Source organism: Eubalaena glacialis, chromosome 12 (assembly GCF_028564815.1).
Source record: "Eubalaena glacialis isolate mEubGla1 chromosome 12, mEubGla1.1.hap2.+ XY, whole genome shotgun sequence".
NCBI lineage: Eukaryota > Metazoa > Chordata > Mammalia > Artiodactyla > Balaenidae > Eubalaena > Eubalaena glacialis.
In genome coordinates, this window is record NC_083727.1 from 2,668,739 (window position 1) to 2,695,796 (window position 27,058).

A 27,058-nucleotide genomic window follows, 5' to 3' on the forward strand; every position below is an offset into this window, starting at 1 on the left:
AATAATTTGGTTCAGTCAAGAAATGGTGTTGGGTTCATGGTCGCATCACCTGAAAGCCATCTCCCTGTGTCTTTAGCTAAGTTCCTCAAAGATCACAAAGTGAAGAGTTAAACTTCGTCTGGTAACATTTAAAGGAAAGCAAACGAATTTCTTTTATGTTGAAGACTAAGTACTTTCAACCATCCTTCGAGTAAACCCAGTTGGTGTGAATTTCCCAAGAAAAGTTAGTTTAGCTATGTTTGAAGTTGGGAAGAAAATCGGAATGTAAAATGCACATAATAATAAGTCTCTGTCAAGACTTTTTTTTAAAATAGCAAATAGAGACGAGAGGGTGTAATACCCCAAAATGGCCTCTGCCACATGTAATGTTCAGGTTTTTCCTCTTTCTGAGGCAGTCTGCAGCGCTAGCCCTCCGACTTCTACTTTCTGTGTAGCAAAGATGTTCAAAGGGCAGTATTCTCCTAGAGCCTCTAGTTTAACCTTCTCTAACATTCTTAAATTCTTTTAGCATCAGTGGTTTTGAAAACCCAATAGCAGAAATAGACGAAGGTCTAGCGAAAGTGTAGCAGTAATGAGAACACGCTTTCAAAAGGCCTCCTGCCCCCCAAATCTGTGCACTGTCGGCATTTGGGGCGGAACAGAGAGCCACTGGTCTGGCCCACAGTGACGTGGGCGCCTGCGATAATGCAGAGCAACAGCTCACGTGGATTCCTCGGGAGAGAGCACTTTCCTCATGGGCCCAGGGAAAAAGCTCTCAGGATGCATGCAACTGAATGTTCAGCTGGCAGTGTGCTGTATCCATGCCTCTTTTTTTCTTTTTTTTAAGATTTATTGGCTATTTATTTATTTTACTTATTATTTTTGGCTGCGTTGGGTCTTAGTTGCAGCATGCGGGATCTTCGTTGAGGCGTGCGTGATCTTTCATTGTGGCGCGCGGGCTTCTCTCTAGTTGTGGCGTGCAGGTTTTCACTTCTCCAGTTGAGGCACGCAGGCTCCAGGGCGCGTGGGCTCTGTAGTTTGCAGCACGCGGGCTCTTTAGTTGAAGCACGCGAGCTCAGTAGTCGTGGTGCCTGGGCTTAGTTGCCACGTGGCATGTGGGATCTTAGTTCCCTGACCAGGGATCAAACCCGTGTCCCCTGCATTGTAAGGTGGATTCTTTACCACTGGACCACCAGGGAAGTCCCTGTATCCACGCCTCTTAAGCATACACACATCACTACCTTAATGTCATAGTCATCCCTCGCCAGTGAGTTAGACATAATATTTAAGAATCCTGCATAAGGGTTGTTGGCATCTCTATGGCTTCTAAGCAAGCTTAGTAACTGGTGGCATATTTGATTGCTGTCACCAATATTTCAAAGTGACAGCATAAAGTGCTTCCAGGACATTTTTTCTCCCTTCCTTGAGATAAAAGCAGTCATACTTTTCCTTGGGTTTCCTTTGTCATCCTGTGAAGGATTGTCTCCTATTGATAAAATGTTCTTGCTATGCAAGGAAATAGCCTAGTGGGTATCACAAGTCCTTTGCAAGGTTGAGAAATACAACAGGAGTGAACCAACTGCACATCTCTAGTTTTATTCCTTGTAACGGCCTGTTTTTCAGGTGCACTTACATAATGCTGTGCGTTGAGGTAATTGCGTAATCTGGTTAAAAAAAAATCTTTGAATCGCTGCCCACATGATACAACACTTTTCTGTACTTGCTGAGCTGCACAAATGGTTGCAGATGGTCGATTACAAGAAGATATGTTCTGCTTTTCACCAAAAAAAATTATAATATTAAGATGTAACTATGAGATAGAGTAGAGAAAGGACCACAGTGAAGTTGAGAGCTCTGGGTTCCGACCGAAAATGTGCTCGTGAGCGAAGCACTGGCGTTTCCTGGTGGGCAGGTGTCCCCAGCTCTCAGAGGAGGTGCTGGGTGAGGCTCTGTAATGGGGTCACCTCGGGTACAGGTCCTGCAGACAGGGGACCTTTGTACGGAGCCGTCCATGGGACATAGTTTTAGGTGCTGGAAACAAACAAACAAAATGGCCTGTCCAGGGTCTAGACCCAAACCAACCTGAGCCTCCCCAGCTTCTGCACCTCCTCAGACCCCGAGAAGCTGCCCAACGTGGATGAGTTTTGCAGTCCTGTCCGAGGTCCCGAGGGGAACCTTTCTACAGGTGGGTCTGAGGGTCGACATCATTTAGAATTTCAGCTGAGACATCAGGGAGAGAGAAAGAGAAGGAGGGAAAGAGAGAGAGAGGGAACTGGGGAGTTTGAAGCCAACAAATTCAATTTTTCCGACCTATGGAATGTCGCCCATGCTTACATGCCTGAATCGGCTTACCTTTACGCCCAGCATTACAGGAATATTGATGCTTTAGGACTTTGCGTCTGACGCAAGCTGTAGTGCATGCAGGACACGGGCGTGAAAAAAAGTCATCGTTTCTTGACGCTAAAGTGATGATAGTGGAAAGAGGACGATAAAAAGGGACCCCCACTCCCTCTGCCTCTGGGCGGCAGGAGATTCTCCTCTCTTGTCAGTCTCTCCTAGTGCCTGCTGCAATTTGGATGTCGTATTGTTTCAGTGTCTGTGAGTAAGAATGCTGTGATGAAGGACTTCCCGCGAGGACCCCAGAACAGAAAGCCCAGGAGGGCTAGTCTCATTCCCACAGAGGGAGAAAGGGAATCTGGCTCGGCAGCTTGGGGTGTAAGGAAATGGTAATTCCCAACAAAACAGATGAGCATGATGCTGAGGGAATCTTCCTCGTGAATATAAATCTCTGCTTTTAAGGGACAAGAGCCCATCATGTCACCCCAACTAGCAGTTCAGCCTTGAGGCCTTTGTTCTTTTAAGGGCAACAACGACTTTTTAAATAAGAATAGTTTAAAGAAAGACCGCCATCTTCCTACCCTCACGGTGACCACTACCTGTCAACATAGGTCTGACACACGATTCTAGATTCCGTGCTCGGAGCCCGTTGTTGTGACAGGTGGCAGAAAGACAAGGCTCCAGACAGCCCTGTGCTTCCGGTAGCACCAATCATGGGGGACATCACCGTGGTCCCCGCCTCACCTGCACACAAGCCCGCGTGCCTGACGAGGTGCAGGGGATCCTCTGGCATCAGCCCACCCAAGTGTCTGCAGTCCAGTCCCAAACCCTAATCTCTTACTGAACACCTGCTACATGCAAGATGTGGTCCTCAAAGTGGAGGCCGCGTGGAGTAACGTAAATCCCTGCCCGTAGGGGGCATATGATTTAACAGGAAGGATCACACAAGAGCGAATACAGGCAGGCCTCGGAGACACTGCGGGCTCGGGTCCAGATACCGCAATAAAGCGAATATCACAATATAGCCAGTGACATGAATTTTTTGGTTTTGTCGCCTATGCTTACATGCCTGAATCAGCTTACCTTTACGCCTAGTTTGGTAAAAGTTTGTTTACACTATACTGTAGTCTATTAAGTGTGCAGTAGCGCTATGTCTAAAAAAAAAAGGATGTACACCTTTTAATTAAAAAATACTATATTGCTAAAAAATGCTCACTTATCTCTCTCAGCAGGGGAGGTCGAGGGCCGAGCAGTGTAGAGGCACGAGTCCGTTAGTGATGTGTGAACTGGACTGAAGTTGAGGAAGGAGGTCGGCGGGGAGAGCCTAGACCCGGGGGCAGAGGTGGTCGACGGGAAGGTGAATCTTTGAGACGCTGCACCCGTGAATTCCACAGGGCCTGGCAATTGATGGAAGGCCTCAGGGGTAGTGCAGAGGGAAGAGTAAAAGCGCCGCTAGTGCCAGGCACCCTCGTTCCGAGTCTGAGAGCTAAGTGAGCAGGAGACGGGTGATGCCGTTATGAAGGTAAGGGCCTTGGAGGAGATGCAGGCGTGGGAATAAACCTCACAAATACAGATCAGAGCATCCAGATGGAGCCATCCAGCAGACAGTTATGAATGTGAGGTCGCAGCCGTGGAGAGCTGTCGGAGCTGGAAGTGCAGGGTTAGAAGTTAGCTGTGTAAAGGTGATGGATGCAAATGCTCAAACGGTGAGCCCCTGAGTGAGAATCACTGGTTCACAAATACCTGAATTCATTGACTCATTCAGTCACGGAACATCTGTTAAATGTCCCTCTGGTACCAGTTGCCTTCTTGTCAGCTGGGACACAGCTTCCACTCTCTTGGCTGTTTGCCCGGTCACAGGTACAAAGGCAAATGAGCTATCATGGTGGTTGTAAAGTGTGTGATGCAGGTGTGTATATTACACTGTAGGTGCACAGGGGAAGAGCATGAAAATCGGGGGTGGGGCAATGTGTGTGTGTGGATGTCTGTATCAGTGTGTGCACACGTGTGTGCACGCGGTGTGTGTGTGTAGGAAAGTTTCCCCGAAGAGATGGTTCTAAATGAATTCTTGAAGGATCAGAGGAAATTGGACAAATGATTCTATCTTTTAAAAAATAACAGAAACACTCTGTTTGGGTGACTTAAAGTAAGTCAGAACCACTGTAGTAAAGAGTTCCTGTTGTTGAGAAGCAAGGAAAGAGGTCGAAGAGGCATGTGGGCACCTTGTGGGTTCATCTAAGGGACTTGACCTTCTTCCTAAAAAGTATGGGAAATCATAGAAGTCACAGATAAAAGGGGGCTTGACCAGACTTGTACAACATATCCGAATGGCTTGTGGAATGACCCCCAAACTCAGAAGCCCTCACCGCATACCTGAGAGGGTCCTAGGGCCACGGGAGGCAGGTGGCTTCCCACACGCCCTCCACAGCCGTTTCCTGCCCTGAGCGCGGAGGCTGGCATGCTGTGGGCACAGCGGTGCAAGTGTGTAATACCTCGACCAGCAGAGGTCAGTCTGCACAGCCGGGCTGTGGACAGAAGGGAAAGCAGCTCAGACAAGGAAAGATTGAACACGGGAAGCATGGATGCCCATCCTGAGCGGGGCTGGGTCACCCCACAATCAGTACATTCCCAGAGGCCGTAGGAAAAACAAAACAAAATAAATCTTCTACCAAAAGAAGAGCTGTAGTATTCAAAGAACAAAATTAAGCCGTGGAATTGACTGTCAGCGGCATTGACGTGGAAAGGATAAGTCCTAGGAGAGGAGGAAACCCCAAGTAGGGTGGGTCTACTCTTTTTTCCAGAGGCTGTGTCTGTGCAGAGGGAGCCCCCCGCCAGGGTGGCCTGTCCTGGGGCTCAGCCTCTATGCTGGACACGTCCTCCTGGCTCACCCGGCCCTCCCCGAAGGCGAGATCATCTTCTGGGACGCAGTGTCGGGGACCCTAATTCTTTCTACAGGGGGGGCTTCTTGCACCAGTACTTCTCAAAGAAGTGACCCCCAAGGCCCCCGCCCTACTCGCGGCTCTCATGATGCTCTCCCCTTGCCAAGGCGTTGGCAGGGCTGTGCTCTCTGAAGGTGCTGGGGAATCTGTCTCCAGCCTCTGGTGCTGGCGAGTCTTGGCGTTCCCTGGCGCGTAGACGCATCGCTCCAATCCCTGTCTCCATGGTTGCATGGTATTCTCTCTGTGGGTGTGTGTCTTACAAGGGCACCAGACATTGGATTTAGGGCCAACCTTAATCCAGTTGTGACCACATCTTAACTTGACTGCGTTTGCAAAGACCCTATTTCCAAATAAGGTCTCACTCACAGCTTTGCGGGTTGGGACTTCAAACTATGTTTTGGGGGACACCAACCACACCCCAGTCATGTTAATACTACATGAAAACGACAAATTCCCAGGTTTTTCACATTTTTAGACCGTCGTTTAAAATATTTCCAAGCTAAAATGCTTTTGCAATATGCTTTCATGTTTGCAACTTCAATCTAATCCTTCTTGAGAAGGTTGGGAGATTGAGCTGAGGCATTTGCTCCTGGCAGAGGGTGGCAGGATTGGAGTCTCTGACTTCCTGAAAAGTCACCAGACTCCCCAGCCAGTTGTCCCGGGAAGGAAGCACAGTCACAAGAATTACCGGAAGCAGTGATGTCATGGGCTGGAGGTGCAGACACAGGAGATGGGGCACGTTGGCTCAGAAATGTGGCTTGTACACAGCGTCGAACTTCAGGATGTACCATTGTGAGTCTAACATCTGTTCCCTGCGAAAGAATTCTCTTTTTTTTGGAAAGTACATGTCATATGTCCTTAGCATACAGCTGGTTTGGCCCTCAGTTATGGGAGGTGATGTGCTAATTACTGGCTGAAAGACAGGAAGAGGGAGGGAGAGACAAGAGGGTGGGGAGCTGATCTTTCCAAGTCAGTCCTCATTCTACCCTCCGTCCTGCGTCACAAAGCACACTGTGTTGAAAGCACTGGTGGCTCTCGGCCTGGCAGTCCACTGCCTGATTCGCTCATATGTCCACTCAGCACATCTTTGCTTTGCATGTTCAGGCATCATGACAGGTAGTGTGGTTAGTGGTTTGCAAAATAGACACGATTCCTACCCTTGTAGAGTCTACAGTCCGTTGGGAACAAGAGCATTAACCAAATCGTCACACACGTGCACCTGAGTATTCCAGTCTAAATAGTTGCCGTCACCTTAAGAGCGTCTCAGTTGGGGACTGGCTGATTCTGGGGTTTCTTGGAAAGCATCCCTGAAGGACTGGTATTGGAGGTGAGAGCTAGAGGCGGAGTCTAAGCCCATGAGTGCGCGTGGGAGCACAGCGTGGTCCAGATGGGGGTGACTGGACGTGCAGTGGCCCCGAGAGAATGAGGAGTGGGGCATCTCTGAGAGCTGAGAGCAGGTCGGTGTAGCTGGAGCCCAGGAGCAGGAGCAAGAGTGTGGAGAGATGAGTCGGAAGGGCTGAGGTCCGTTCAGTTCTTGACATCAGGCTGTTTCCGTAGATTTGGGTGAAGACCGGCAGCCCTGCTTGGGCTCGTAGGAAAAGGAAGGCAGCCCAAGGCACTGATCTAGAAATAAGTTTGAGATTTGTGTCAAAACATTATGGCTGTTTCTTAAAGCCTCTGATAGAGGGATAGAGGGAATACTATTAAAAGTGTATTTAAAGATTTTCCAATCATATGCGGTTATTAATAATGAAATAAAAGTGATCCTTGTGGTATGGTAAGGAAAGTCAATCTACATGGCAACAATTACTTGTGAGATTATTTTTTAGATAGTTTACTGCTCTGTGCTTTGTGCCTAGATTAAAACATGGTCAACTTTTTGTGAATATTTCATATGAACTTGGAAAGAATGCACCATCTAAAGTGGTTGGATATATATACATATTCCTTATGTCAACTTTCTTAAATGTATTGTTTAATTATTCAAATATTTACTGATTTTTGTTCCTCTGCTTGATTTATCATTTATTGCGAGATGTGTTGGATATTTCCCCAAACGATAATGGATTTGTCAATTTCTCCTCTTGATTCTGTCAATTTTTGATTAATATATTTTGAAACTTTATTATCTGGGGCATACAAGTTTGGAAATATTGTATCTTCCTGGTGAATTTAAACTTCATCAATATGTAGTGAGTTTTTTATATCTTCAAATACTTGTGTAATTTATATTGCTTCATCAGCTCTCCTATCATTAGTATTTGCATGATATATCTTTTCCATTCTTTTATTTCAGATTTTCTGTGTCCCTTGTTTTAGAAATGTCTCTATAACTAAATTCATATTAAACCAGTTGGGCACTGTTTGTCTTTGAACTGGAGAGTTTAGCCCACTCACACTGACTGTAATGTTTGATATATTTTTATTTGTTCCTATGCTGTTAGCTTGTGTAAGGTCTAGGATCTGACTTTGCCTTACTTATAGACTAACAATTAGCATGTTCCTGTTCTGTGGGTGTTGGAAGAAGACATAAGCTTCCAGGATCAGAGAGAAGGGACGTTACCAGTCTAGTGACATGAGTCCCATATTTGCATTGGTTTCCTTTGCCCCCCAGCACTCAAGGTGCAGTGAAGGGGGACCAGATGGATGCTATGCTCATCCATCTGTGAACCTGCATCCCAGTCGAGGAACACTGAGCTTGGGGACCTTGTGTTTATAACAAGGGCTAAGCAAGCCTGTTCTTCATCCTGGAGGAAAATGTTACCTCATCCTGCAAAGCTGCTCACTGCAAACACAACGCTGAGAAATGGGTTAGGAGTGCACAGCGTGCAACATGTCCCTCACACACTCGGCATGAATGGATGAGGAATGCAGAGACACTCTGGCCCCTGGCGGTTGCCACTCCCAACAGCTTGTGTTTTCCACTTACCCTCCTTTTTCTGAATTTCTTTTTTCCCTTCTTTCTTGTCTACTTCTGGAATATTTTCTTGTTCTATACTTTTGTCTCTATTAATTGAAGAATTCCAGTCAGCTCTCCCATATCTGCAAGTTCAGCATCTATGGATTCAACCAACCTTGGATCCACCAATGGTACTGCAGCCTTTTATATAAGGGATTGAGCATCTGCAGATTTTGGTATCCGAGGGGGTCTTGGAACCAGTTCCCCATGGATACCAATGGGGAAATTTTAGCAGGTATATTTAACTTAGTCTAAAAGTAATCTGCATCTTTATTGACTTCCAGAAAAAATACAAGGACGTCAGAAGATTGTAACTCTGATCACCCTTCTTCTGCATGTGCTGTTTTTTCAATCAAGGTTTCATTTCTAACTTGATCTTTACTTCTTTTTATGCAGTGCATGAGTGTTTAGCTCTCCCCATATGTTTTCATTGGTAGTGAACTTTCTCAGGTTCTTGATCTGGAAGTGTCTTTCTGGTTTGCATTCTGTCAATTTTCAGCAGATCTAACTTTTCCTTTATCAACTCTTTCTTGGACTTTGTCTAAAGTGCTATTTAATCTAACTATTTTTAAATTTACATCATTACGATTTTATTTTTAAAGTTCTACTTTTGTTTACAAATCTGCTGGATCATTTTATAACCTCTAATTTCCTTGTAATGCCTTCAGGCCCCCTTTTTGTTCTTTAAACGTATTAAGCAAATGTATTTTCTATTATTTATACGAAAGTTTCAGCCTCTGCAGTCTCCACACGTCTGATTCTGCAACTTGCTATTTCTACTCACTCTTGCTCCCGGTGGCTTACCTCCTCCTGTATTTAGCCATTCATGATCGTGAGCCCATATTCCTGATAATTTTCTCTGTGGTTAAACGTTGAGACCCCTCCAGAGTACTGACTTTTGCTTCCGTGTGGCCCTCGGGCTGCTATAAGCTGGGATCTTTAAAAAGTAAATATCTGGCTTGGAGTTTTTCAGAGTGTGAATTTTGGCCTCCGCTGGCATGAAGAGGAGCCACAGAAACAGAGGAGAATTCTCTTTCTCTTTCCAGTGCTCGTACCTGCATAAGCAACTCTCCTCCTGCAGGGAGAGAATGTCCCAGCTTACCTTAGGGTCTGCCCCACCAGGGTCCTGACTTTCAGGGTGGGTCTGACCTGCCCTCCCACCCTGCGTGGGCCCCAGGCTTTCTCCAGTTCCCCCCCCACCCCGCCCATTCCCCAGACCCTGATAAGGCCTGGGTCTCGATCACAGGGATTGACACGGGCTGCAGGACAAATGCTGCTCACGGCACTGCTTACCTTTGGAGAGCATCTTCTCATCCTCATCCCTTGTCTAAGTTTGTTTTCCCCCACATACTATTGGCTCAGCCATACTTTAAAAAAAAGAGAGAGGATTTTCCCTTTGTTTTACGTATCTCAGGAAATCTGCCTCTACATACGTAACCCGCTGTATTGCCAAGAACGCCCTCACCCTGCCCCAGCCTGGTCCTGTGGCCTTCTGATGAGGATGATGAGGGATGGACGACAGGACACTACACGCCATGGAGCCTAAACCCCTATTGTTTTGTTTTCAGTGTCCCTGAGTATTCTTTAATGGACTCATCTAGTTCCCATCCCTAATATAAATATCTAGTGCCTGAAAGGCTGTAGATGTCTATGAAATATTTTTTAGAAGATGAACATTTCCTGCTAAAAAAAATTCTGGCAAGGATTTCACATTCTCCTTTGTACCCATTCCAGGTCTTGAGAGACTTTTCTATTATAAGAGTTTTTTTTTTTTTTTTCCTTTTTAAGTTACAAAAATCCTTCCTGGTATAGTTTTAACCTGTTTCCTCTTTCCGGCTAACTCCCTTCCTTTTAAAGTTCCTCTCTATAATTTATGTATAGGCTCAGGTTGACAAGAAAAAGCCCTTAGGGCTCTATTCACAGGTCAGTTTCCTCAGATACTGTGATTCCAGATCCTCCGTTCAGTCATGAGCCTTCCTACTGACCGTCTTGTCGTGAAGGTTCACTGCATGTTTGTGGGTGACAAGTGTGTCCGTCTCCATAACAAAGGGCTGCCAGCACAAAGCCCCCCAACAGGGTGGCTTAAAACAACAGAAATTTATCATCCCATCATTCTGAAGGCCAGAAGTCCAAGATCAAGGCACCAGGAGGCCCCTGGTCCTCTGAAACCCATAGGGGAATCTTTCCTGCCTCTTCTAGCTTCTGGCCATGGCTACATCTCTCCCTTCTCTGCCTCTGTCCATGTGGCCTCCTTCACTGTCTCTGCCTTCATGTGGCCTTCGTATGAGGACACCAGTCACACTGGATTATGCCCGCCCCGCTCCAGCGTGACCTCATCTTACTATGTCTGCAATGACCCTATTTTCAAATAAGGCCCATTCTGAGGTCCTGGGGGGTCAGGGTTCTAACGTGCTTTTAGAGGGGACACAACCCAACCTGTAACAACATGTAAACAATAGTGAAGCTCAAACCCGGAAGTCCTACGGATGCTGTCGCCTCCCGGTGACAGAATGTGGGGTTTTGCCCCTCCCGCCTTGAACACACTGATAATTAGAAAAGAGCAAGTGAGAGCCCCTGCATTAATGTTTTCAGATGTCCTACCGCGGCACGGACGCGTAGTCAGAAGCCTCACCTTGGTGTCCCTCCGCTGCGTCCTGAGTAGACTGAGTTTTCACAAGGAAACCTAGCCTTTCTGCTCCCAGAGCACGGCGTTCCGCTGCGAAGGCACTCCCGCTGTCTGTCCCCAAGGCCATAATGAAGCCGCCGGAGGCTGCCACCTGGACTTCTGTCTGTGAGATGCTCTGATGGCAGACTCTTGGCCCCAGTGGCATTTCCTGGGCAAGTGCAGTTGTCTAGGGAAATGAGGACCCCAGCCTTTCACCCCTTGGTTGCCACCCCTTCTTGTGCTTTCTTTTGATGCCCAGCCACTATTGCTTGATACACTGTGAATCTGTGAGGTCCTGGACGTGCAGACCTTGTCTGAATTCTTCTCTTGTGTCAGTTTAGACGGTTGGTTCACCTCCCTGGGCCTCAGTTTCTCCACCTCCTAAGATGGGGTTCACTGTGTCTGTTTCATAGAGCTCCCAGTGTGTTACAGAGATGGAATAATAACGTAGGCCCAGATCTTCATAACCAACAAATCTCTGATAACAGTCATCACAGAATCCCTTTAAGCCAGCATGCACAGAGTGCTTGCCGCAGACAGTGGCCATCCCGAGTGTTTCCAGGTGGGTAAGAGACAGACAGAAGCCAGGAGTCGTAACCCAGCACAGTAAATAAAACGAGGACCCCAGGGGAGGACTCCCCAGCACAGCCTGCGGGTGCGGGGATTCCATTAGGCTTCCCAGCAACAACAGTGAATCTTGACGAAGGTGGGAAAGCGGGTGGGAAGGACGTCCAGGCAGTGGCCACAGCGCAGTGGCGGCTGGACGTTCCTGTTGACACAGGTGTCCGCGCAGCGGGCACAGGAGGAGAGGGCGCCGTGATGGAGGAGAACACGGCCTCCTGGCTCTGGGGTCGCACTTCATTCCTGCAGACACTGGAGGTATGGCGTGCTATTTGCTTCTAAACAGATCACTTTGGTAGTGGGATTGCAGACGGGTTGGGGGGCGCAGGATTGAGCCAGGAGTTACTATATTATGGCACGAACGGTTCCTGATTGCGGGGCTGGAAGGAAGGGAGACAGGAACGCTACTTAGAAAGTATCACGAGTCTGGGTCGTTACACATACGGAATGAAGGAGTGACAGAGTAGCTGGTAGTTTTCATCTTCTGGTTCAGGCGGTGGGGTGACTGGCCATGCCCTGCACAGGATAATAGAGTTTAATGGCGAGAGCTTTCCGGTTAAAATTCTAGAAAAGGGAGATCTACTCCTTTCCCAGGCGTGTCATTGATTTTTCTGTGTGAAACTCCAGGCTTTTAACAAGTAGCATCTTTGTTGAGCACTTTACAATTTACAGAGGGCACTTCCTCATACTGGTTTACTGTGCGGAGTTGCCGGTTTTGTAGGTGACAACCTTGTGAGGAAAGTAGACAGGTTTCTCCCCTCCCCCCTCCCCTCCCCCGCTCCCCCTTCATCACACAGAGTGGGCTTTCTGGACCTCAGCGCTGACGCGTTTTGGACGGAATCGTTCTCGGTGGGGATGTCCTGTGCACTGCGGAGATTCATCAGCATCCCTGGCCTCCGCCCACTAGATGCCAGCAGCATTCTTCCTGTCAACCCCAGTTGTGACAACCCAGAATGACTCCAGATATTGCCAATGTCCCCTTGACAAAGTCACCCCCAGTTCTAAAGGCTCGGAGGATTTCGGCAAAGGTGAAGTCATAATCGGAACAGTGGGTAGAAATTTAATTCAAGATGTTTCACTTTCTGACGTACATTCCACGATGCGATGCTTCTTGTACGTTTTTAGATATCGCTCACCAAGCCACAGCTATATCGTATTTGCTTTTTAACAAAGAGGACATTTATGTTCAGCTACATCTATTCCGTGTCCGGGACTACATCGTTTCATTTCCAGAAGTATTTTATTCATTTTTACAGTCTCTTGTTTGTTAATCACATTTTCATTTCTTCCTTTTATTTCCTTAAACATATTAGATTTGATAATTTTACATTCGACGTCTGCTAAGTCCAGCAGCTGAAGTCCACACGTCTGATTCTGTAGTCAGTTGTCTTGCTGGCTTTGCCGATTCCCTGTGTCCTTGTGAACTGTGGCTGTGAGCTTGTGCTCCTGGCAACTGTATGCAAGGAATTCTTTGAATCCTGGGTTTAATGTGGATTTCTCTAGAGAGCATTTCTGTGTCTTTCTGCTGGGCACCTGGGCTCAGAACCATCTGAGACCACTTTAAGTTCCCAACTTGAGTTTTCGTTGTTGTTTTTGGTTACATGGAGAGTGAATTAGGTCCACAAGCCTGTGTCAGGGCTGGCTGTGCTCACAATGTCTAGGGGGAGACTTCTTTCCCTTCCCTGCCACCCCACCCTGCATGGCTGGGCGTCTGACCTCCGTGGCCCTCGAGGGTTAAATTTGAATCTCCAAGTTGCAACCCTGGACGGCATTCTCGACGCCGCACTGACCACTTCCATTGTAACTGGTTTGTTGCACAAACCTGGCTTGTGCTTGGACCATCACCTTCCACTCTTTGTCGGAAGAGTGGCCAATGAAAGGACCCTGGCAATTTCGACGGCTTTCCTTCCCTCTCTTGAACAAGAGACAACTGCATTCACTTTAGGTTTTGAACTTGATCAGGAAGTTAGTGTTTCCAGTCCTAGGACTGATCAAACTCAGACATTCTCTTTGCCCAGCTTGAATTTCCATCACGCTGGAAGCCTGCAGCATCCTTTTCAGGGTCAGAGCGGGAGGAGAGGAGAGATGAAGACATACTTAAACTGCTCCTGGCCCAGCTGACCCCTTCTCTCATGGTCAGCTGTCTCGTCTTCTTCCGAGGTTATTGTGGCTGGAGACCCGCCCCCCACGCCCCCCTCCCCAGCTGCAGCCCACTTACAGGACAGCGGCCCTTCATTTTGAGGGTTACTTAGAATTCTTCCCTCAGCCCTGGGCCCGGTGCCGGGCAGGGCCTCAGGGACCTCCAAACGGGCCCCTCTCCTGCACGGCCACGTCTGATGCGTCGGAGACATTGATATATCCTTTTCCCCACAAGCCCTGGGAACGCAGGCCACTGCGTGAACAGTCCCTCCTGGTGCCTCCCCGGGGCCGTGGCCGCCTTGCTCCCTCCTTTAGAAGCCAGGCCCCAGCACATCACAGCTGTCATGGTGGGGCTTGACATAAAGGAGGGGGCATCCCCCCAACCCAGGAAAGTCCTTTGGGTGGAGGGAAGGGAAGGTGGAACGGCACAGATTTTGCCAGTCACCTTGCTGACAAAAGCCTCCCTCCCCTTCCTGCCCAGGGCGTCCTGTGTTCTCAGAGAAGGGCAGCTCCAGGGCTTTGGAAGGCTCTCGGTTATCATCCTTGGAATTCTGAAATCGTTAACCTCTTGTGTATCGGGGACTTGGTAGGAACTTTACTTTCCGTTAATCAATCATGAAATTCTGTTCGTTCCAAGTTCTCAATAATCCTGTTCTTCCGCAGCTGGGGACCCCGCCTCCTCTGTCTGTCCAGGACATGTGTCCTTGTCCGCAGAGCTCACCCCAAATGCCGCCTCCTCGGCTTCTCCAGTTAGGATTGGCTCCTCATTTATCTCTGTTCTTGTAGCATTTTCTTACATGTTTCTTTCACATTATGTAAAACCTGCATCCGATGTCTATTCACTTTCCTTCTCTAACACACGGCCGTGAACTTCTGGAGGTCAGGAGCCGCGTCATAATCACGTCCGTTTCCCCTGGGCCAGGTGCTCAGAGGAGCTCCATAATCGTGTGTTCAGCTGAATCGAATGCACACCAGCCAGTCTGGTCCTCTCTTGGGAGCAGCATTAGCCGTGGAATTCAGTCCCAGACTGATCGTGCTTAAGTCAGGGAGAAACTCAAGATAATCAGGGGTCTGCTGAGCTCTTGGTCTTCTCTCCAAGCTTCCCCACTCCGTCATCTGGGCACCAGCCCAGCCTTTATTAAGCTCACTTTTTCTTTCCCAAAATTTGCTAGGGATCATTTGGACCCAGGTTAAAGTGGGCCCTGATACCTATACCCCAGATTTGGTAGTCTGGAGGGTTTGGTGGTAAATGATTGCCAGAGAGTTTGATATACCTCTGTTTTACTGGCAGAACGGCAAACAGACTTGTTGTAGCAATGAAATGACTTTTTCAGTTGAAATATGGAAGCTGCTTTTTTTTTTTTCTTTTGAGATGTCCAAGTTCAATAGAGCCATTTTGTAGCACTCAGCTGTGGAAGATCATGGATGGCCCATAAGACACTGCTTTTCCAGTCCTGTTACACCAGGTCAAAATGCTCTTTAAAAAAAAAAAAAAATTATTTATTTATTTGGCTGCGCCGGGTCTTCGTTGCAGCATATGGGCTCTTAGTTGCGGCATGCAGGATCTAGTTCCCTGACCAGGGATCAAACCCAGGCCCCCTGCACTGGGAGTGTGGAGTCTTAACCACTGGACCACCAGGGAAGTCTCAAAATGCTCTTGTTGGTAAAACACAAGCCTTGATTTGGGCCTGCCCCAAGGCTATTGCTCTGAGCAGGGTGCCCCTGAGCTAGCATCATTGACAAACCATACTCCTGTCTCTGACTAGTTGTACCATCGACCCACAGCCGGCTTCTTCCTCATTCTTGGAGCAGGTGACCAGCCCGATGTCTGATGTCCATCAGCTGCTGTCTTTTCCAGAGAAGCAACATGGCACAGTCCTGGCCTGTCTTTGTTTGCTTAGAGCTGGGATACCTGAGTGGTGGTGGAGACCCAGGGTGGTAAGAAGCTCATTCCCAGCGTAGGGATAATGGCCCTTCAGCAGAAGAATCCTTGCGGGAAGCAGGAACCGGTTTGGGGCATATTTTCATCTTAGGGATGCACAGTGGGAACACAAAACATGCAAGTGTGCTCAAGCTCATCAAGCAAGGAAATGGCAGTGCCAGCATCTTGATGCTAAACTGTGCTTACCACCATTAAACCCCAGGGAGACTATCTGACCTCATCTCTTGACCCAGATGCAGCATGAACTTACCAGTTCTTATTTGGGAGCATCCGCTGTCTTTACTCACTTTAGCAAAGATAGCCTGACACAAGTATTTAATGCGACTTTTGATTAAGCCAAGGGACGATATGACATGTAGATTTTTCACAATCTGCCTAGCAAAGCAGTACTTGGCACACAGCAGCGGGTGCAAGAATGCTTCTGGACTTTTCAGGGGGTGGTGGCAGTATGCTAATGAGATTGTTTGGCCCTGTTTTAAACATAAAGATACGTGGACAATGCACAAGAGGAAAACAGAAAAGGCTGCACAGACTCCTAAGCTCACAAATCTGGAACTGCCTACAGCCCTCTGGTGAGCATTTCTAGGAAAAAAAGAAAAACAAAGGGTGTTCCCCTTTAAGGCAAATCCCCTGCAGCCCTGCAGCTGGTTTCTGAGAGCCCTGACTCAGGACACTCTGTGTTTAGGCCCTGATAAGTCATCCGTTTGGATAATTTTCTATACATGGAGTCGGAGGTCATGGAGAACGGATGTGTCTTTGTTCTCCAAACACTGCCCTGGGAGGCTTCCCCAGCTGGCTGCCGGCGTCCCGGGCTGCGTGGGGATCCATTCATCACCCGGGCAAGGACTGGCGGACCCCCAGGTCGGGCGCCCGGGCCGCGGGGACGGGCTCAAGAAGAGGGGGCCAAGGGGCAGGAGAGGTACAGAGCGCACGTGTGCAGGCTCATGGTGCACCCCTCCACCCTTTTGTTCCATGTTCTAGAAGTGTTTGCTAATCAGCAATTAAAGTTTTGTCCGGCACAGAAGAGCATGATTCCAAAGTCTGTATACGGGTGCTTTAAGGAAAGAAAACATGACACCCCAAGCTAGAAAAAAGCCCAACAGGCCAACGAAGTAGAACAGAGAGCAAGCGACAGGCGCAGCTGAGCCGCCTCACCGCCCGCCCCGCGCGGCGCAGCAGTCCTCCGCGAGCTCATCAGGCATGCGCCGCCGAGGGCGCTGATTGGCGGAGGGGGCGGTGGGCGGGGCAGAGCCACAGAGAGCAAGTACTTGGAGGCGGGGGGGGGGGGAGGAGAAGTGAGAGCCTGGGGCTGTAGGGCGGTGGGCGCTGATTGGTGGTAGTGGCGGAGGGCTTGCTGAGGGCTGAGAAGGAGGAGGTGGGCATGGCTGGGTGCGCCGGCGGGCTCTGATTGGCGGTAGTGGCGGGGGCTTGCTCCTCCCTGGGCCTGAGGAGGAGGAGGAGGAGGAGAAGGCAGGAGGAGGAGGAGGCAGGGAGAGCCTGGGGCGGCGGACTCTGATTGGCGGTAGTGGCGGAGGGCCGGGCGGGGCGGCAGGTGCTGATTGGCAGTAGTGGCTGGGGGCGGGGCGGGGCGGGGCTGGTCCTCGCAGGCAGGAGGAGGAGGGAGCGTTGGGCCCCCGGCCGCCGTGGCCGGCTCGGCCTGCCCTTTGTGCCCGCAGCCCGCGCCCCGTGCCGATGGCCGCTGCGCCGGGCTTCCCGGCCGCTCGCGCCCGCAGGCGGACCTAACCCCGTGCGCCTGGGATGCGCCGGGGATGCGCGTCCTCCGGCCCTGCGGCTCCTCGCGGCTGGGCGCCGGGCGATGGAGCTGAGCATGAAGAAGTTCACCGTGCGCAGGTTCTTCTCCGTGTACCTGCGCAAGAAGTCGCGCTCCAAGAGCTCCAGTCTTAGCCGACTCGAGGTAAATGCTCTCGCCTCTGAGCGCGCAGGTACCCAGGTCCCCGCCGCGCCCTGGAGGATGCTGCGGGTCTTGGGGCCATCCCGAGCCCTTTCCTATTGTCACATGCACGGTCACCCTGAGACCCATGTCAGGGAGTTAAAGTTGAAAGCTGGTCCGGTTTTCCTAAAACCGAACGTTATTGTTGGGACTTACTGATAACTGGACCGGTCCTCGGGTTCTCAACAGGGACTAAACTTTGCCCCCATTGAATTTCTAACTAATTTTGTTCCACGCTCTGCGCAGGGTTTGGGGTAGTCACCCTGGGTGCCCACAGGGGTGCTCCGGGTGGGGAGGGCTTTTCAGCCCGTGTCGCTCGCTATGGCACCTCAGAAGTCCCAAGTACAGAACCTGCCCAGCCCCACCCTAGGCTGGTGTTGATCGGGTTTATTTTGCCTTGACCCAGAGCCACACAAATACTACCATGTAGTGTAGATTGTTCGTGTATTTGGAATCAGTGTAGAATTGACAAAAAGGGATTTTTTTTTTTTTTTTTTAAAAGGCAGCAACACAATCTACTTGGACCAGTCTGAAACGGTGCCCAGTAGTAAAGTGCCTGATGCAATATCTCTGCAGCTCGGGGTTTGATATAGATTCGTCCCGAAAGCCAGAGGACCCTGAAAATAGTGTCCTTTTCTCGGGTCCTGCATCATGTCATCTTCAGGTTTCCAAGTCATCTGTGGACGGTTCTCCAATGTGTTTTGTATTTCAACAATCACATCTTATTCTCTTCATCCCAGTGTTCAGAGTACATGGTTGAATCTATAGATGACCAAACTGTGAAGCATGTTTAAGTAAAAAAAAAAAAAAAAAAAAAGACATTGTGGGGTTTGGGGGGAGGGGGTGGGAGCTGATGACACAGCCTAGAGATTTCTTTTGACATTACCCTCGCCTGTGCCACAAGGCTGGCACCTATGGAGGTTTTGATGTGTTTTTTTCTAAGGAAGTCAAATCAATTGGAACAATGTCACATTTTTCATCTTGAGTTTCTTTGTCCTGGCTGCCATGATATTAGATACAGGCATGGGTTCTGCAACAATTAAGAGGGCTTTAGGCAAAGCTCAGGAATAGACATGAAAGCAACAGGGAATTACTTGTTTAAAAAGTTTCTGTTATGATATCACTAAATCAGAATTTTAAGAACTAGGTTAGATTTCTGAGGGTAAAACATATCTTTCAAACAACTACAACTATTAATTAAATTGTGGAGGAGGGCTTGCTTTAAACCTCATGCTGACAGAGTTGAAGCATAAGTTCATTGAGATAAGTCATTTTCCTGGGTTTCAGGCACTTAAAAAACGAAAGCGGACAAGAATAGAAACTCAGAAGAGTATTCACCTTTATACCTAGTATGTCTTTATTCATCGAAATGCCAAGTTTATTATTCAGCTCCTTGTCTCCTTCCATTTATTGTCCTTGTCAAGGCGAGGCAGTAAACTCCCGGAGTCGTTTAGGAAGAGGCGCATAAAGACTGGCAAACCCGTGGGGCTCAGGAATCCTCTCAGCACGATATACTCACCTCTGGTGTTCTGGTTCGGCAAGGAGAACCGGGTTGTGGAAGTGCCTCAAAAAAATATATATAATAGGAACCAAGGGTTGCTTAGAAACGATGTTGCTTCAATGTGAAAATAAAATTTCTGTATACAAAATAAAACTATAAATAAACCATCAGCTATGCAGAAGGTCAAGCTGACGAGGAAGAAATGTAGTCTGTCAGCATGTGGTCAGTGAGCACTTCGTCTGACCCAGGTGCCTGTGCTGGGGGCTGGACAGAAGGTCTGATAAAGATGCCCAGCACTGATACAGTGCTCTGTTCTCTGCAGATGCTCTCAGCAGCTGCTTGCAGTTGATACTTGTGAAAATCCAGGTAGACATGTGTTACTACCCTCATTCTACTGCTAGGGAGGAAAAACCCTGAGAACAAAACCTGAGAATCATGCTGAAAACCGAACAACTAATTCACTCTGCAAGTGTTTACTGAGAACCTCGTATGTGTGCAGCTCGTTTCTGGGCATTGTAGGTCCAAAAAATATAAGACGTAGCAGCCCTGGCCTCATGGTGCCTCCACCTAGTGGGGGATCGAATCAGTGACTGACTGACCTGTGCTTCAGTCCAGTAAATTCCACTTTCCTGCCCGGCTACCTTCCATCATTTCCCAAAGAAGCCTGTCTATTCGTTTGTATAGTCAGAGCAGATTATAGACCAAGAAGCACTCACCAAAAATTGTGAAATTTAGGAGGCAGGTTTGTCAATAATTTGAGGTTGAGAAATAGGACATATAAAGTACTTAACAGGGATATGTATGTAGTCCTCTGTTTGGACTAATGAAAAAGATAACTCATTTTGTAGAAAGAAGCGTGGTTATTTTTAAACTCTTTCTGTGAAATTCATATTTTAAAATATACACAGAGACTGAAAATTTTTGTTTTGTTTACATTCAAAAATCTAGTGATATTAACAGGAAAGTAACAGTACTTACTTTAAGGTTGAAACAGTATTATCTGAAAATTTTTGTTTTGTTTGCATTCAAAAATCTAGTGATATTAACAGGAAAGTAACAGTACTTACTTTAAGGTTGAAACAGTATCATCTTTGTCAAAAAGACTTTTAGGGAGAGGCTTAGTGTTTCACACTTGCTTTTAAATTTGACTTGACTTTCCGATCTAGAACTCAGCATTTGGTCAACTCTAACCAACAGAGAAGCCAGGTTGTTTGATCAGATTTGGAATCAGTTTATGAATTACAGCTTAAGTGTTTTTACAGTGTATCAGCATGGCAGCAGCTGAGATGGCTAGATCTTGGACTCTGGCAAGGATGATTTTGGGGGTTTCTAAAGGCAACTTGGATGTCTTGCACAGATTTCTATGTGCATGCCCTAGAATGGTTTCAGGGCTCAGCGTCTGCCAGACCCTCACCCCCGAGAAAGCTCTGATATCAGGTCATTGACAGCATTGCCTGAGAGCCATAGTACCTCTAGAAGGTGTAACCGTTGCCTCACCTAACTGTCCATGTCATAGATGAGAAAATGGGGCCCAGGGAAGCAAAATGACTTGCTTATGCTCCTAAAATGTTTGACAGGGAGTTCTTTACTATAAGAACATGTACTGTTTATTATTAATTTTAGCCATTTCAGGTTGCGTGGTTATTGGAGTTTACCAAGTATTAGATGATGCATGAATGAAGGCTATTACAATTTTTAAAAGAAAACTACTCTAGGGGATATTTTGGAATGTGCTTCATAACCTAAAGTTATTCTAGAAAACCTTTTCTGGAAGTTAGAAAGTTCCAGGTGAATTTGGGCTTTGCATCAGATTTACTAAAATTGGAGTCTCACTTTTACCTCTCACAGCAGGGCAGTTCCTTAAACTCCCTTAAGCCTCATTTTTCTCCACTGTGAAATGGGGATGGTAATAGTACCTACCTCTTGGGGTTAATATGAGGAGTATGAGCTACCATATGTAAAGGCTTAACACGGAGTCTGGATTATAAAATCAATAATCAATCATTGTTAGCTGTGGATATTGATAAAATATTTCCCGGGTTTATTGATATTTCTCATACTGTTCAGTGTCTACTGGTTCTGTCTGAACCTGAGGTTGCCCCTACGGCCTGCGGAACCCATGGCTTGTGCTGTCTCCCAGCCTGGTAATTAATTAATCGTTGAGGCGCCCTTGCTGAGCGCCTTGGGGAAGAAGAGGCAGAGATCAATCCTCCCAGGCTGGATTCCAGCCTGTTTCATTCGATAGGACTGGCCCCATTTGCTGAGATGACAGCCCCAGTCTGTCATCTGGCTGGGATGGTGATATTCCTCTTCCTTATCTTGCCTGTCACCCTGGGATCCGAGAATGCATTACAGTGCAGGTCCTGGAGCTGCAGCACCCAGAGCTCAGGCTGCTTCTAGAGTCAGGACCTGCCCCAGCGTCAACGTCCTGACTTAGCAGAGCTTTGGGAAGGAAGCCTGCCTACTCATCCTTCAGTAGCCCAGGAAAACCTCCAAAGTGTGAGCAAACTGCAAAGCCTAGCTTGGGGCTGGGGAAGGTTGAGAGAGGTTGGCCAGGAAAGGCTTGGGAGCAAATATTGGGTTTCAATTAGTGAAAAGTGATATTGTTTACTCGGGGTAAGATTTATCTACCAATCTGCTAAACGTATCAATACTCAGTGTCGGTTCATTTAGGGAACACTTATTTTGCTTGAGGTTATCACCAAAGACTGGAAGTTGGTTCTCTTTGTTTACGTATCATTTCATCTGGCTTTGACATTTTTACTGAAAGACAGTTGGGGGTGAGTGAGAAGGACAAAAGACAAGTCCTCTCTCTGGGGTATTGATAGTGGTAAACTGTTGAGTGGAGAAGAATTTCATTTATTTATTAGCTCAATTATCTACATACTCAGAGTTTTTAGTGTTTGCCACGTGCATTGTGCAAAGCAGTTGAGATATAAAGGTCTGATCCCTGCCCTCAGTGAACTTAACATCTAGTGAGAGAGGCAAACACGTAAATGGAAGCCCGCTATGTAGGGTGTAAGTCCTGGGAAATTATTGGCATTATTGGAGTTCAGTGGTCTGATTACATCAATTGTCAATTTGTTCCGATTTCCAACGCTCACAGATAATCAAGCATTATCTATGTGCACATGTGCACACATGAATATATTTTAATTGCTTACCCCTTTTTAAAGGAAGCATGGTATCCTAATAAATTAAATGTTAAGGGACTCTTAGCAAATAGAGCAGTGTTGGCTCCTGTCATGAAAAAAAAAAAAAAGAAAGAAAACTTCCTGGAAAGTTAAACATTCAAGCTTATTCTTGGTCCTTGACTGGTAAGCTCTTCTTGATATTGGGAGGTTTCCCGGAAAACCATTTCTAATTAAAATAATTTTCAGGTAATTTCAGTAAATGCACCCGAAGAAATTCTGTGTTAATCCTGATTTTGTTGGGCTTTTGGATAGCAATAACAACAACAAAAAGTCAGAGAAGACCACAAGAAATAGTCCATTTTAGTGAATACTTAATTTGCTTATTGTTTTGCTTATTTATGCTTTGTTGTGTTTTGAAGACACTAGACTTAATTCCTTATTTGTGGTCTGCCTTATCTTTGCAATTTCATTACATACTTTTCTCTCCTTACATCCAAGAAAACTCCCCAAAGTACTGTTTCTTATTTAAAAATATGTGAAAAGACAACCCAAAATATTACTTCACCCCTTTTTAAAAAAATTTATTTTATTCAAGTATAGTTGATTTACAATGTTGTGTTAATTTCTGCTGTACAGCAAAGTGATTCAGTTATACATATATATGCATTCTTTTTCATGTTCTTTTCCATTATGGTTTATCCCAGGATACTGAGTATAGTTCCCTGCGCTATACAGTTGGACTTTGTTGTTTATCCATTCTATATATAATCATTTGCATCTGCTAATCCCAAACTCCCAATCCATCCCTCCCTCACCCCTTCCCCCTTGGCAACCACAAGTCTGTTCTCTCTGTCTGTGAGTCTGTTTCATAGATTCACCCTTTTTTTTCTCCTCCTCTTTGACCTATTCATTCTGAGTGTCTTCCACCACACACCCCGATGCAGCAAAGACTATTTCTGTATATTTTTCATGCATTCAGAAGTACAGGAATAAAATAAAATCACACTAAGTAAAAACTGGAATATCTGTCCACATCATCTGCTTTGCTGCTTACCCAGGATTTCACTCTGTTTCTTGCATGCTGGGTGGGCGATTTCCTAGATGTGGCAAATTTATAAGTGGGTAGGAGGCGTCGGAGCTCTGAGGCAGGGAGAGACCAGGGGCTTGAGCAGGAGGTGAAGAGTGAGCCTTGTGAGCCGGGGATTAGTCAGCGCAGGGCTCCATGGGGAGTGCTCCTTTCAAATGTAGGGAGACTGGGGGTGAGCTTGTTCTGCATGAAATCCAGTTGGTAACCAGTAGTTTAGCCAGAAATGCTCTTCATCTTTGGTCCAAGCTTCTGTGCTTGTTAAGTAAGTAAAGCCAGTGTAGCACTAAAAGCATTCTCTAGAATGCTCTGCCTTTATTTCCAATGACGCTGGGTTCTGTTGTGTTGTATTTTTCCCCCAGTGTCATACGTTTGCTGATATATTTTCACTGGTAAAAGCTATTAAATTAAACTCAAGTAGGAATTATCAACAAATAGTCTGTTAAGCTACAGTGTGATTTAATCAAGCAAATGGCTCAGACACAAATATATTCAGTATAAAATATTGTTCATCGTATCTGATTTGCGGCTGTGTAGGAAGCCTTTCCTGCTGATGAGTTGGCTAAGGAGACGTAATGGCGGTGCAGCTATACTTAAACCTGGGAACCTGCCCCCCGGGGTATGGGGGTGACTGCAGTGGCCGCATCACCGTGGTTGATCACCAGGCGGGCAAGAGCCAGTGTTTGGAACCACCGAGATGCGCACTGACAAAGCTCTCCTCCCTCAAACTTTAGCCCGGCTCCCCGGCCCCTCTTTTCAACTCGGCCAGACCTTGGGCTTCTGTGTCATCCTTGCTGAGCCTGCAAAACCTGGTTTAGCAAGAATTCTGCTGAGTTGATTTAGAGAGCACCCCGATCCATCCTCGGCCTTTGATCGCCCTCTATATCTGGTCCAGTTCCCCATCCCCACATCCCCAGGTGAGATGAGATGACCCTGACCTGCCTTCAGCTCAGTTTAGAAGGAACTGCCCTACCCCACCGCCCCTCACCTGCCCCTTGGCTGCAAATCCCCACGTGTCCTTCTTGTATGGGATCTGAGCTCCATCTCTTCCCCCTGCTGCAAACCCCACTGCAGTGGTCCCTTGAATAAAGTCTCCCTCACCATTTTTAACAAGTGCCAGAATAATTTTTCTTGAGCAGTACCTATTATTAGTAGTAATTTGCGTGTGTTCCTTGAGAGCCCTTAACGGGGGTCCCAGGAACACCACTGATCAGAGAGCCCTACTTGATTCCAACCAGCAGACACTCAGCAGCCAATCTTTCTCCACGAGCTTTGGTTTTCAAAGGTCCCTAGGGTCTGCAGGCTGCCCTCACCCTAAGAGCCCCAAGCGTCTGTCCCCGTGGACCCGGCAGGGGTGCTTTCCCCCTCGCCCTGCACTGGGCCCCCTTCCCCAGCCCAGGGCTCCCCACGCTCCCTCCACTGGATGTGCCCGGATCTTGCTGGCTACCGTTCCCCTGGCCCTGGGCACTTCCCTCGTTCTCCTGCTGTCAACCCCACCAGGCCATTTCATGCTTTTGAGCTCCTATCTCCTCAGCTACAAAAGAGGGATTCCCCCGTGATAATGCTGTCCTCAGGTTATCAAATGCTTAGAAGGTGAAATGGGCCTGGTCAGGGAAGAGTTCGCCCTTGGCATTCTGTGATGTCACACAAAGCTGGCTTTGATTGGACCCCGTCTGGAAGGGGGTTTGCACTACATTATGGGGGAAGAAAGCTTTTCCTCCTCTGCCAGCCTCCTCTCCCTCACGCTTCTGAAGACTCATCTGTTTCAAGTTAGTACTGTCACCACGGAGCTAGCTTTCTTAGGTTGTAGCTACGCTGAGGTTCCTGGGAGGGATGCTCTCATCCATGTTGCTGTCACTTTAAACATAATTCATGGAAACAGCAGCTCTTGTAAAGCAGAGAGGTTCATGCTGTGCCTAGTGTCAGCCCTGTAGCCAGGGGCTGAGGAACCGGTAGAAATGATCTGGCTTCTTAGGGAGAAGAACTGCTTTTTCTTTTGGCTAGTCTACTCTCCTACGTTAAATTAATAAGATTCAAAAACACACATCAGAGGAGTGTTTACTTTGTTGGCCTGCGTGTTTCCTCCTGTTGCCCAAGAAAAGAAGGTTCTGAATAAGACTGAAAAGCTCTGAAAAATCTGCCTCACACTGTGGGGTGATTTGTGTGCCATATCATCAGTCGTGGGATTTTCGGGTGGGTATTAGCCAGACCTCGAGTCTGGGACCTCTTTGACGTGTCTGTGCAGTCACTGTGAGCTGTGACATTCCTTGCGTCAGGCCACCCAGGTCACACCAGCCTGCCCGAGGTAGCTTTTACTCCTTAAAACGTGCGGTCAGATCTTTAAGGAAAAGGGATGGAGGGATTTACTTTGAAAGACTGTCTTTTGCAATGGCTACTGTGGAAATGCTCTAGTGACTACTTAGGAAATCGTTCATTCGGGTCCCAATTTTAACACTTTTGGCCCAGGATAATTGCAAACTTTCCACAACTAAGGAAAGTTAGTTATATTATCTAATATAATATTATATTAGATATAATATTAACCTCCAAATATATATTTAACATGCAAAATATAGTATGGACAGTCACTTTCTAAGAATGAAAAATTAAGAAAGCTTCTTATTCTGAAAAGTGAGTAGAACGCAGATCGGAGAAGGTGCTCTGGAGAGCCTTGGCGGGAGGGAGGCTGGGAGTGCAGGTGGGGAGGGCGGCGGCAGAGAGGAGGCTGCGAGAGCTGGGCGGCTGGGCGGGCTCTGTGTGCCCCGAGACCCCCAAGCTGAGCGTGCAAGGGGGCCACAGGAGAGAGACACTCTTGCCTTTTGACTTGCTACAGTGACTCTGTTTGGTTGACTTTGAAGATAAAGAAAAAAAAAACAGAAAAAGCAGAAAGGAGCACTTCTTTTTAGAACACCTTTGGCTTCTTGCATCCTGCTTAGTTTGTAATCAGGTTAGGGAACAGGGCAGATGGGCTGCTGGAACAAGGTAGCGATTATCGCTCCCTGCCTTCACCCCAGAGAACCCCAAGAAGCAGCGTGAGGTTGGGCGTGACTTTTGTATTTCTAGATCTCAGCAAAAAAGAGAAGGCATGAATTTTTTTAATATATACTTATATTCTTAATAGGATTCCCCTTCTTCATTCTCTCTCTTTTTTTAAAAAATAAATTTATTTATATATTTATTTACTTTTTGGCTGTGTTGTGTCTTCGTTGCTGTGCGTGGGCTTTCTCTAGTTGCATTGAGTGGGGGCTACTCTTTGTTGCAGTGCGCGGGCTTCTTGTCGTGGTGGCTTCTCTTGCTGCGGAGCACGGGCTCTAGGCGCGTGGGCTTCAGTAGTTGTGGCACGTGAGCTTAGTAGTTGTGGCTCGCAGGCTCAGTAGTTGTGGCTCATGGGCTGTAGAGTGCAGGCTCAGTAGTTGTGGCACATGGGCTCAGTAGTTGCGGCACGTGGGCTTCAGTAGTTGTGGCTCGTGGGCTCTAGAGCGCAGGCTCAGTAGTTGTGGCACATGGGCTCAGTAGTTGTGGCACACGGGCTCAGTAGTTGCGGCATGTGGGCTTCAGTAGTTGTGGCTCATGGGCTCTAGAGTGCAGGCTCAGTAGTTGTGGCACACGGGCTCAGTAGTTGCGGCATGTGGGCTTCAGTAGTTGTGGCTCGCGGGCTCTAGAGTGCAGGCGAGGTAGTTGTGACGCATGGGCTTAGTTGCTCCACGGCATGTGGGATCTTCCCGGACCAGGGCTCGAACCCGTGTCCCCTGCATTGGCAGGCGGATTCTTAACCACTGTGCCACCAGGGAAGCCCGCGAAGGCATG

The 27,058-nt window shown here is 47.6% G+C and overlaps 1 protein-coding gene across 2 annotated transcripts in view; it reads left to right on the forward strand.

Annotated features, from left to right (window-relative positions):
• RPS6KA2 (ribosomal protein S6 kinase A2) overlaps positions 1 to 27,058 on the forward strand; it is a 296,626-nt gene that overhangs the window by 117,125 nt on the left and 152,443 nt on the right. Inside the window, exon 1 of one of the 2 annotated variants that reach the window (XM_061207549.1) lies at positions 17,234 to 17,496. The exons of the other annotated variant lie outside the window; for it this stretch is intronic. Within the exon in view, the coding sequence (XP_061063532.1) occupies positions 17,398 to 17,496 (99 nt within the window). The 5' untranslated portion in view covers positions 17,234 to 17,397. Of the gene's footprint in view, positions 1 to 17,233; positions 17,497 to 27,058 lie in introns of those variants that run through there. 2 annotated transcript variants of the gene reach the window in all.